We start from the raw sequence: 12,913 nt of genomic DNA, 5'->3' as shown, positions 1-12,913 counted from the left end.
ATTTATTAATACAGCCTTATGCTTTTCATTCTAATGTTACTATATTTGTGTTCAGATATTTATGTGTTGATAAATTCTTTGAGGGATATTGGGCATCTTTATTCTGTTTGCTTATTGCAGCTAACCTTTAAATTGTGATTTTTTTAAAGCGTGTTGATGACATTACGAGCTTAGTAACAGATACTACACTTCTTGTACACTTTTTTGGAAAGAAAGGCAAAGCTGAGCTCAACTTTGAAGATTTTTACAGGTGAGCCTAATTTTTATATTTGTATTGAAGAAAATGTTAACATGCTAAAGCCAGAAAGGTCTTTAGAATTACCTAGTTCAGTGATGCCTTTTTGCTGCTTTCATCTTAACTAAAGGTACTATGTTTAACAAATACCCACTTCTGTCAGTACCTGTATAGCAGTGGTTTTATCAAGTATAATAGGAAATTACTGAAAAATAAAAAATCTCTGGATATCTGGATTGTTTTTTTAAAGAAAATTTATCTTCATTGATTTCAGAGAGAGGAAGGGAGAGGGAGAGAGAGACAGAAACATCATGGATGAGAGTCATTGACCGGCTGTCTCCTGCATGCCCCCCACTGGGGATTGAGCCCGCAACCCAGGCATGTGCCCTGACCGGGAATCAAACCTTGATCTCCTGGATCCTAGGTCAGTGCCCAGTCGCTGAGCCACATCTACTGGGCTGGATTGTTATTTCCTACACATTCATAAGCATTGCAGTCAACCCTAGACACCACACGTTAAGTCCTTTAGGCTCATCGCTACCCTGCAGGGATTGTGGTTAGCCCCATTTTACAGATGAGGCAGCCAAAGCCCTGTGAGGCTGAGTGCCACCTCTTATCTCACTCTTCATTTATCTTACTCATTCTTTGTCTATTTTTGTCACAGATTCATGGATAACCTACAAACAGAAGTTCTGGAAATAGAATTCCTTTCCTATTCTAACGGGATGAATACCATCAGCGAAGAAGATTTTGCTCATATTCTCCTACGATATACGAATGTGGAAAATACGTCGGTATTTTTGGAAAATGTGCGTTACAGTATAGCTGAAGAAAAGGTACTAATCCCCCATCTTTATTTTGTTATGTGTGTTACTGTGATTACATAGGCTTGTAAAACATGTTGTCCTTTGTTAGTACTTTGCTCCTTTGTGGATTAGTAGATACTTTGGATATATTTTATTTTTTTCCTATGTGTCCTAATTGTTGTGGCTAAATTTAAAAAATTGATTAATTTAAAATTCTGGGTAGATATTCATATTTTTCTTAGATGTGCTAAAAACCCTTAAGGTTGTTAACAGTTGTTTTACTCTGATTATGAATACCATTTTTCAAGAGAATTCTGCTGAGCTTTATGCTTTGGCTAATACATAAACATCACCTCATATAGAGCAGTTTATACAGTTTATATTGACATCGTTTCAGTCACACTTTGCTCATTTCTATAACATCCTTAGTAAAAGATCATTCAGAGATGGCCATTGATGAGTGAGTGATCTTATCAGCAGTTGAAGTGAGGTTTTTCAAAGAGTTTGGATGCATCAGTGGTTAAGAACCTGGAACAACTGATTGTCTATTTGTTTAGTAGCAAGTGTTTTGTCAGCAATTCTTCGAAGTTGTGCATTATCTAGTGGTATTTGAATGCATCATTGCAACCAAATAGAACTGGTGCTACAAGTACCCCTTCAAGCATGGGATGTTTTAGATATATTGCCTTCTATTTGTGTTTGTGGAGGGATCAAGTTAATCTATCAAAAAAAACTTTGCAAATAGTTTGACTTTGTTTAAAATAGGAACTCGGTGACAGTGCTAACAATTCTCCATATCCCCTAAGGAATGAGAAAAAAAGACGATGCATTTGGCCATTAGTTTTACATAATCTCTTAATTAGGAGTCTTTTATCAGTTTTACATGTTAAACTGAATTTTTCCAATTCATAGACACTTCTGTAAAAAGAAATATTGGAAATTGTACTATGTCAAACCACTAGGGTATTTTTAAGGCCTTAAAGAATCTGCTTTTTCAAAATTCTTCTATATTATGGAAACTTACAGAAATCTGAAACTCAGAAAATTTAATTCCCCGGTGAAAGGTGGATGGAAGTTAGTATTGTTTTTGGAACTATTTTTCCCATCTACAGTTATTTCAAAATAAAAAGTATTCTTTTAAGTTAAATTCAGCTTCTGGAAACTTCTAATTGATAGAGGCATCATAAACACTACAAATCGTTAAAGTAAGAAGGGGAAATTTTGGCGAATGAACCAGCATTGATTCTAATTGATTTTTTGGTACTATCTCATCAATCCTTAAAACATCTTCCCGATACTGACATCTTTCTTTTAGAAAAGGGGAAGCTGAGGCTCTTGGGTACTTAGACACTTGCTCAAGGATTCAAACCCAGGACCCTAAGCCAGTGATACTGCTATCACACCCCACTTATGTCTTTCCCTTTCTTTCACTCTCATCCCTTCTCTCCAAAAGAATGATAACTAAGTACTGCTTGAATAGCACGTTGCATTTCTAAAATCCTCAAGTTCCATTCGTTTATGTAGCAGGCACGAAATCACCTATATCAAGTGACTAGATAAGCAGTATCCTTCTCTCATGGAAGTACTTAGTGGAGAGAGACAGTAAACAAGTAGGCAAAAAAAACTAAACGACGTATTTTCAGATACTGATAAATATTATGAAGAGGACCCAAAGTCCTAGAGAGTAGAAAAGATGTACTGTTATGGAAAGCTGTTCTAAACACGTAGCTTTGCCGAAAGACTATGAGAAAAGAGCTGTGCAAAGATCTGGATGAGCAGCATTGTGGGCAGAGGAAACAGCAAATACCAAAGTTTGCCAACCTCACCTTAGAGCATAGGCGTCATGTTCGTTCATTCAGCAAGTATTTATTCAGCAAGCATTTGCTGTCTACTGAGACACTCAAATGTGATCTGACTCATGTGCCAGACAGACGTGACCCGATATTTCAAAAGACCATCTTGGCTAGTACAGAATAGACTTTAGTTGGCCCAGCTTTGAAAGAAAGAGACAAATTAGGATGTTATAGGAGTGCAGAAAAGAGATGCATGGATTGGACCAGAGTCAAAGTAGGGAAAAGTTGTCAGACATTGGGTCATATAAAAAGTGGAGTTGATAGAACTTGTTGCTAGGTTCGTCTTCAATATGAAGGAAAAAGGAATCAGGAATTCCTCCTAGGTCTTGGCCTGAACCACCAGGTGAAACTGGTGCCACTTACTGAGCTAATAAGACTATAAGTTCAGGGTTAGGAAAGAATCAGTTGTTTTATTTTAGATAAGTTAAGTCTGAGATTCCAATGAGATGTCTAAGTGAAGGAATTCTGCAGGCAGCTGGATATTTGACTCTAGCATTCAGAGGCCCAATCAGGACTACTCTTTAGTGTGCAGACCTCCAAACTGTGTCTCCAGCTGAACCTTCCTCCCTGAACTTCAGATTTTCGCATCATACTGCCCAGTCCACATCTCCGCTTGGGTGTCCCATGGACAGCTCAGGCTCAGTAGCTGCAAAACAAAACTGATCGTCCCAAGAAATCTGGCTGCACACGTCACCTTCCCCGCTTCAATGAGTGGAACCCCATCTTCTTGGCTGTTGCAGCCAAAGTCCCTGACTCCTCCCCTGCACATTCTACACAAATCCTCAAATCCTCTTGACGCCACCTCTGTCAGAATTTGACCACTTGTCATCTCCACTGCTGACACCCTGTTTTTCACTTCAACCAGCATTAACCTGTCACCCTGAGACAGAGGCTGTTGCTGTGGCAGCTGGTCACAGCGTTCACTGATTCAGAACCAGAGCAGTGACCAGTTTCCCTGGCAACAAGCTCTCCACAGCAGGACAAACCCTTTCTGGCTCAGTGTCCCTAATTGATTCAAATGGTCCTCTTTGGAAAACATGACAAGTGGGATTGGGTCACAAAGCAGAGTTCAGGTTTGGAGTTAGCCAACCCTGAATATAAGGAAAGAGAAAGAAAAATGTGAAGAGAAAAGACAGTGAGGGTTCTCCTTGAAAAAAGATAGATATTATAATTGAAGTGGAAATAACATATACCAAAATTTGTTCTTATTATTTCAATAAAAAATTGATAATAAATATTATTTTGATAATAAACCACTTAATCAGAAGTTCGCTTATATGAAATAGACTCTCTGGTTCTTTCCCTTAGCTTTCCAGAGCTGCCTTGTTAGTTTCCCTTCCCCTACATTCAGGTCTGAATCTGGTAAGCCTAGGCTCTTGGCCTTCTGCTGTTTTTGGTTTACCTTTCCTTTCAATTACTTTAATTTTATGGAGGAGAACACATTAATTAAATGCAGCTCTGCGTGTCCAAATTTGTATTATCTGAGATATGTGGTGTTTATTTTAAATAACTTTCCTGTTTCATTCAAGTAATCGTAGGGTGGCAATAATTTCAGTTTGTGTAAATGACACTCTAGAGTCCTGTCTGTGATCCCACCCCAAGCCCTGTGTGGGGCCTTCCAGAGCTGTATGTACAGTCACTGTGCTTCCTCCTACTGTGCTGGCCGCACTGTCATGGCAGGATCAAGTATAAGTACACTACTGTTGGCTTATTTTGATTTTGCATTGTCGTTATAAAGACATTAATGACAGTAATACAATGCTGAATTACATTTAAGGAGTACATGTACAGCGGAAACTTTTTTTAGGAGTTTTTGTGGGTTTTTTTAACTCTTCTTTTTATCTTCATCATCCCATTTACATTCAGGGTTTAAAAATTTAGGCCTGAAATACAGAATTTTCAGAATTGAAGCTTTTCTGTCCATTTTTTATTGCAGCAATTTTTTGTAGCTTTGTGCTGATATGACAGTATTTTGAAGATATTTTAACCTAACATTGCTAGTGGTAGCAACACTGCCCAGTAGGGAAAAATCTGAGTCAATTTTACATTCCATTTGGAGAAAGGTTTCAGGATGTGCCCAGGAAATGTTTACTTGCAAGATATATTGCACATGCTTAATCTATTTATTTCTAGTAAGTGTAGATACTTTTTAAAATAAATCTGGCCATACTAAAATGTATACATATATTCTCCCAATATAGGGCATCACATTTGATGAATTCAGGTCATTTTTCCAGTTTTTGAACAACCTAGAAGATTTTGCAATAGCCTTGAATATGTATAACTTTGCAAGTCGTTCTATAGGGCAAGGTAAGTAATAATCTTTCAAAAATTAAAAGCAAAACATAATCCTACATTGTTTCTAGGGATTTGCCAGCAAATTAATTAGATATAATAGCATATTAGCCATCATTGCCTGAAAATTTGTTGTGTACTTCCGTGGGAAATCTGTTTTCCCTAAGCGAAGTTTAGGAATAATAATATGATGAATTTTTATATTAGCAATACAGTGTACAGATGATGTATTATAGAATTGTACACCTGAAACCTATATTATTTTATTAACCAATGTCACCCCATTAAATTTTTAAAAATTATTATTGTTCTTCATTTTGTATTATGGGGTAAAGCTAATGATATTTGTAAAACTTCAGAGAGAAAGAACCCTCATGACCTCTGGTAACTATGAAGGATGTGTGTCTACTTACAGAAGAACCAGCTGGTCATGCCTCAGCCATCATTATGGGATGATACATATTACCCACAATCCCTGGTGGCTGAGAAACCTGAATTTTGTCAACAGAGTCCCTTCTTAGCTATGGACTCATTAACCATGTTTTAAGAATGATAAATGAAATTGAATGTTGATTTTGCTTAATTTACGAAGAAATATGACTGTCATAGATCTCAGTGTTCTTCACCCTAGGACCAGCTCTTTCTTTCCCTGTAGGTAGACCAACAAGTCACATCCTTTCTCTAGGATTCTGTGGCTATGACCACTTTACCTTCTTCCCTCATGGCAGTACCCTTTTAAAATATTCTTGCCATACAAGGACTTTCTGTTCATGTCTTTAATGTGATTTGACCTATGTCTGCCATAATATAATAAATGCCATTTCCCAAATGTAATCCAAGGGGACAGTCTTGTTATTTTATTGCCAAGTTCTAGGGAGAAACCGAACTGTAGCCCGTAAGTGCTGATAATAATTCTCTCTCTCCCAAAAACAGAGAGATTGAGTCCCTCATATGGCTTCATTCATTTATTCATTGAGGAAAAGATACCTGAAAATTTGTCATTTTACCATTGGTATAGTCTTGATGTTCAAATAGAACATATTCTCAACTCCACCCATTTTAGTGTTTTAAAACCAAAACCCTTGGGAACCCTGCCTTTCCAGACCACTGTTTACTTCCATGACAAACCTACTAGTCAGCCACAAAAGGAAAAAAAGTCTGGTTCAGAATGCACAGTTGTTCTTTTACTTTGTGGAACTGGGAAACAGAAAAAATCATTTGTGTCAAAATCTTGCAGGTGCTAGAAATGTATCTGTCTCTTTTCTGTTGCCACTGCTAGCTCTTTCATTCAGGTTATTACCTCTCGAAAGGATCTGGTATTCCTGCCAATACCCACTTCCCTCTCTGATGTTTCCTGGACAGCTCACAGGATAATCTTTCAAAAACACAGGTTAACCTTTCTGTGACACACCCGCTGTGAAAAACTCTTCAGTCCCCAATTGCCTGTTGACGAATGTACAGGTTCCTCACCTCCAAGTCCCTGCACAGAGCTTCTTCACCTCTTTCATGCCCAGACTGCTCACTGTTTTCTGAATGTGCTTTATCCCCTCCTGTTCCCTCCGTGCCTTTGTTCATGTCGTCTCATCTGCCGTTTCCCTCATCTCTACAAACTGAAATCCATCCTTCAGGGCGCGGCTCAAATACATGACTGTAGCCTTTCCTAATCTCTGCTCTCCTCTCCCGTCCCTACTCCACACTACTCCCAGAAGGAATCACTCATTCCCAAACTCTCGTAGCGCTTTGGTGGCGCTTCTGTGCGGCCCTGTGTAATGTTATATGGGCAGGGCTCTCATCTCCCAGTGGAACTGAGTTTTCGGAGAACTTACTCATTGTAATAACCCCTGAAGTGTCTGTCGCTTATAGTAAGTGCTCATTAAACATTCATTGAATATGAATACATTATTAAACTAAAACACAGCTATTCTTGGCCCTTTCGATTGAAACTACAAAAATTTTTAGTAATCAATATGTATTATAAAAATAATAATGGCTTACTCCTTTTCTGTAACATTTATCTAGATGAATTTAAGCGTGCCGTCTATGTGGCTACTGGCCTCAAACTTTCACCACATTTAGTGAACACAGTCTTCAAGATTTTTGACGTTGACAAAGATGATCAATTAAGTTATAAAGAATTTATTGGAATTATGAAAGACAGACTCCATAGAGGATTCCGGGTAAACCTATAAATTTCAAGCCTATTGATATTATTTTGTAAACTGAAAGAAAAAAAATCCATCTAAGTTTCTGAAACAATTTATATAAATTTTAAGTATATAAACATGAAATATTATATTTGAAAAGAAAAATATAAGGTCCTACCTATTTTCAAAAACAGTTTGAAGTGATAAAAAATGATTCTTTTTAAAATATAAAATCAGTTTGAATTTTAATAACTTATTTTCATATTCAAGTAGTTCAGTGTTTTTATCCCAATTTATTGGGAGAAATGTTGCCAAATATTTTTGATTAACTCAGTCTACACACTTGCTATGAAACTTGTTAGTATACAAAGAAATATCACTGTTTCTCATCTTACATGATGCAGATTTCCACTAGGCAACTTGAGATGCTTACGTCACTGCATATACAGTACTTTTTATATAAAAAATAAAAACATTTTTTGTCTGTTGAACCATTCTTCCTGTTACCATTTTACACTGCAAAGTAATTATGAAAAATTCAATGATTTTTTATTCTCAAATATGGTTTAAAGGATGAAATATAGCATGAATCAATAAAAGTTTACACATCTAATGTATTTGTGGATGGTGCCAAAAATGGAAAAAGAAAAATATATATATTTCTATTAACAGCTATAATATGCAATCTTCCCTCTTTGGTAAGAATATCCCTAAGCATTATATATTTAAAAAGAGAAAAAGTTATATATACAAAAAATCAAGATTCATCTTTGACAGTGTTTTTAAAGATTTTTAAAAATCCGACCTGTCTTGGTAATGATACTGTGTACTTCACTGCCACCTAGTGGTTAGTTGTTGACATTTGAGTTGATGGCACAAATACCTGAAAGAGCATGTATTGAAAATCATTTGTTCTTCCTCAAAAATTTTAGAGTAGCAAGATTAAATTAAAATATAAACTAGACTATAAACTTCTGACATGGTATTTCTCTCTCAGGTGTTGTGTTTTTTTGTGTTTTTATTTTTTGTTTGTCTGTGGCCCCATAACACTTGATTTACATTTGCATTTTTTTAATCCTCTGTTCCACAGGGTTATAAAACAGTTCAGAAGTATCCCACTTTCAAATCCTGCCTGAAGAAGGAACTTCATAGCAGATAAGTATGTTGGTTTCTCTGTCTAAAATTGTTCAGTAACAATAAAGCAAGGGTCATAATTTATTTTTCTGCTATGACATTTAGGAAATAGCTGAAATACAATTTATTTTTAAGTTTTAGGTCACTAATTCAATTTAATAATTTCTCTGTTAATGATTTTTAGTAATTTTATTTTATTTAGTAATTCAGTTGAAGAATTAGTCATTATAACAAAGCACTACTTTACCACTATTAAGTTGTGATCTAAAAATAAACTGGATAAATCCTCATCTGACTGGGATTCTCTTGGAATGTTTTGATTAAAAATTATTTTGTTTTACCTGCAGCTTTGTATCTGAGTAGATAGAAAATAATAACTCCAGATTGGACTTTTATAATCTAGGATCATTGTGATCTAAGGAACATTTTTTACTATTTTTTAGGATCATGATTCCCAACATCTGCTACAATGATAGCAGCTAATTTTTGTAGTTGTTTTAGGTGTTTGGCTCTGTATTAGGTGTTCTACATGTAGACTCATTTAATCCTCACAGATATCTCATTTAACAGCCAAGGAAATAGAGGCTTAATGAGTCATTTGCCCAAGATAACATGCTCTAGCAAGTCACAAAGTAGGGTTTGAGCCTCATGCTGTGATGGCAAAGCCATCTTTATTATTTTCTAAAGTGTCACTGTAGAATGCCATAGTTGAGGAAGATATAGGATGTTTGTTCAGTTTGTATCAACCCAAAGAAATGTCTCAGATTTACTGCTGATCTCCAAAATGAGGGATTTGTTTTTCCCTTTCTCTTTTAAAAGTCAGCTGTACCTATAAAATTTTGGTTGATTGTGGATTCCAATTAGTAAGGTCTCTACTTGCAAATATATATTTCTTGCTTGAAATATTTTTTTTTTCTCTAGCTTGAAACATTTACATTTGTCTATAGCAGTATTACCAAAGTGGTTCCAAGCAATATCAATGCATATTATTCTTTAAAAAAAGTTGAGTTAAGTAAGTTAGAGAAATATAATAAACATAGTTAAGTAGGTTCCTTCCCCCTTAGAACTCATGGGATCTTAAGCCACCATTTGTCTCTCTCAAAGAAGGCGGCAGTATTCCGTATTTTGCAGAGTAGCTTTGAGGCTTAATGTTTTATGGAACCCATCTTGAGAAACACTCATCTAAACTGTTTAGTGGCAAGTAGGTTATTTATCTGACGTGGTAACTGTCATTGAGCTAACAAAACATCTTCCTAACCTCTGTTTTAGAGAACTTGATCCTGCCCTGTAAGAACTTAAACTAAACATTAAAAAAAGTAGGACCATGCCATATATATGTTCACATAGGTAATGTTCCCAACTAACTTGTCATAGTGTCCCTCTGACACTGTTGATTCTATACAGTAGTACACAGGACCATAGATAAAGATGACTACGTTTACTCTAGACCTTTATACGACTGAGTATTAGGTTACTAAACAAAACACTGAACTTTTAAATTAAAGGAAATGTTTTATGATTAAGTCTTTTGATCCTTATATTTTCTGTTGGTTGTTTATATTATGTACCTTACTGCTTCGTATTATTATAATAATATTTGTCTAATGCCATCACCTCTGAATTTCATCCTAAATAAATATTGCTTACATATATATTTTTTAATTAGGTACACGAAAAACAAAGTTTAAAGGATTATCTACATGACAAATGTAAGAAGCAATAATTTCAGAGAACAGAAGCAGATCTGAGGTCAGAACTTGCAGAAATGAAGGAAAAGGTGAAATGCAAATTCAGTTTTTTTCTTGAACTGAGTTCTTCAGCATAAGACGGATAAAATGCGTCTTTTTACTAAGGACAGATGCCATGTGCTAGCAGGCAGGGCTTTTGCCTCGGTGCCCTGACCTCTGCACTCCCTCATTCCTTTCAGAAGGAGAGAGATGCTTCCCATGACCGTATAAGAATGTATTTTAAATATTTAAAAACTTATTAGAAATCTACCTAACTTCAAATATTGTACATCTCTTGGAATCTAGATCACTTAAAAATGAACAATGACATTTTCTTTGGTTTTAGACTGTGAACTTACTTTAAGAAAATGAATATTCCTTAAGATTGTCTTAGGGCCTTAGAATCGTTGATAAGCACCTATTATTTATCTAGTTTTTAGTAATATTGAAAGTGTTTTGAAAAACAAATAGAAAGTAACATACTGTACAATATGATGGTTTACATTGTACTTTTAACTTTTAAAAGTACTAAATTAACATGCATTGTTTTAGTCATATAAAGTTTTTTTTTAAGTTTTTGTTCATTTACCAAGTCAACAGAATGTCTGGTGTTCTTTTATGTGTACAGTAAAGAAATCGAAGATACAGATTTTTTTTTCTCAAAAAGTCATATATTGATGGTAGAATAGTGGTAGTTGTAGCATTAGTCACCGTCCCTGTCAATATTGTTTTAACATGATGCTGCTTCTGATTGTAGAAGGTATATGTTAATAACACTAGTAAAAATAATATCTTACAACTCTATAACTTATTGTGCATTGTTAGTAAATGTCTATAGCATCAAAATGAATATGTAAAAGACTAATATAAAGTGGCTTAAAGATTTATGTAAATATTAGGTAGAAGTTAATACATTGTTTCTTGGAAAAGGACCACTTGGAAAAGTGATACCAAATAGTCAATGAATAATTTAATATAATTCATTATTTCAGAATATGTCTTAAAAGAGAAAATAAATACTTTCTATTAAAAAACAACAAAATTAGATTTTCACATGGAGAAAATTTGGTAGTACTTTAATGGAAATCTGTTCAATTGAAAAGTTTAGTTTATAAAAGGATACTATACAAGTGTAGAACAGTGAATTTAAATTAATATGTTAATGTATTATATGTAGAAATGTTCATTTATCTTTTTTTCAAGATGTATTTAATGTAAATTGCACACACTCCAGCTTTTACCTTGCTTTTGCTTATGAAAATAGGGAATACTGACTTTGTTTTTATAAGTTATTAAATGTGAAATTGATAGCTGTCCATAAGCCTGTTTATGAAAGTAGTGTTATTTCCAAGAAAATGTTATTAGCGTTGAGTATTTGACTTTTTACATTCTTTATCTGATATTATTTATTACATTGATATAGAAATGTGATTCATAAATGTGAGGATTCTATGTAGTATAGTAATTTAATTTCACCTGCTTTCAAGGTTGATTCAATTGATTGACTAAATGAAAATGCCTGTCCACTCATTTGACATAGCCAGGCCTATGTTACCTTACCTGAATCTTCTCAACATTATTTGCTATCTAAAATAATTGAAAAAGTGCAACTTTTATCTTTGACTATAAGTTATATTATCCTGCATACATGCAAAAATTGCTATTTAGAACAGTCCTATAAATGTACATTAAAAACTAAATTATCTCATTAAAGTTATTTATAATTCTGCCATTCCCCCAAGGAATACTACATATGCAGTCTTTATTCTTTATTGCTTATCAGAGTGAATGGATATTCGTCTGTTTATAAGACTGTAGCATAATATTAAAATGGGAATAAATGAAATATTCTGGTCAATTAAAATGGAAAAGTAGTAAATTACAATGATTCCTTATGTATTATCACTCGTGAACTTTACCCCTCTAATTAAAATGATAAAAAGAACTCATTGGATTGTTGTTTACATCAATTGAAAAATGTTAAATACTTTGAGAATAGTAATGTACTAAATACATGTATGCTATTTTTCTCAATATTTCCTTCTAACTATTCTTTGAAAAGATAAAACTATACGTAAAATTTTAGTATTATATTCTTTACAGAGTGTCTATATGATGAAAGGCTTGTGGTACTTCTCAGAATTGTTTAATGTTAAGAAATTCATTTAACTTAAGTTCCAGTGTATTGTTCTTATTGTTCTTATTATAAAACATAGTTGTAAAGCAACTTACATTCTTATACTGTCTTAAAATAAATATACCTGCTCTTGAATCAAGAAACTTAGTACTTTGCTTTTCTTAAATTCTGTGAAATATTTTAAGATGAAAATGTTTTTCTGTGGGCTAATGTCTTTCTAAAACATGTCACCTCCAAGCTTCAGAACTGTTTATTGGCTACCAAACCTCAATTGATCTTATACCTTCTGCTCTAATAATACATGGCAATGAAATTAATCTCAACACTTCTGTAGGTAAATAAATTGCAGAGCCATAAAGCTTCTCAATGTGTGTAAGAGGAATCGATACTTTATAGAACGTGGTCATTGATACTGGGAAGCTTTCAGAAAGTTTACATGTGACTTAATGGAGCATCAGTTTTGCTTTACAAAACTGATGGCCTAAATGGCTTAAAATAACAAGCCAACACCACAGCAGCCCCTTTGTACTAATGTTGGTTATTTTGTAGGCGGCATCTTATCAAGATGACTCCTAGAAATTT

The 12,913-nt window shown here is 34.4% G+C and overlaps 1 protein-coding gene across 1 annotated transcript in view; it reads left to right on the top strand.

Moving 5' to 3' along the window:
* Positions 1–12,474, top strand: part of MICU3 (mitochondrial calcium uptake 3) — a 58,964-nt gene extending 46,490 nt beyond the window's left edge. The window contains exons 10-15 of the mRNA XM_087814129.1: positions 150–250; positions 900–1,071; positions 5,096–5,204; positions 7,209–7,366; positions 8,424–8,492; positions 10,134–12,474. Coding sequence (XP_087670255.1) covers positions 150–250; positions 900–1,071; positions 5,096–5,204; positions 7,209–7,366; positions 8,424–8,492 — 609 coding nt within the window. The 3' untranslated portion in view covers positions 10,134–12,474. The remainder of the gene's footprint in view (positions 1–149; positions 251–899; positions 1,072–5,095; positions 5,205–7,208; positions 7,367–8,423; positions 8,493–10,133) is intronic.
* The last annotated feature ends 439 nt before the right edge of the window (positions 12,475–12,913 follow it).

This window comes from Miniopterus natalensis, chromosome 2 (assembly GCF_054644295.1).
Source record: "Miniopterus natalensis isolate mMinNat1 chromosome 2, mMinNat1.hap1, whole genome shotgun sequence".
Taxonomy (NCBI): Eukaryota; Metazoa; Chordata; class Mammalia; order Chiroptera; family Miniopteridae; genus Miniopterus; species Miniopterus natalensis.
The sequence above is the reverse complement of the archived record's forward strand: the minus strand, read 5'-3'. Positions and strand labels throughout refer to the sequence as shown.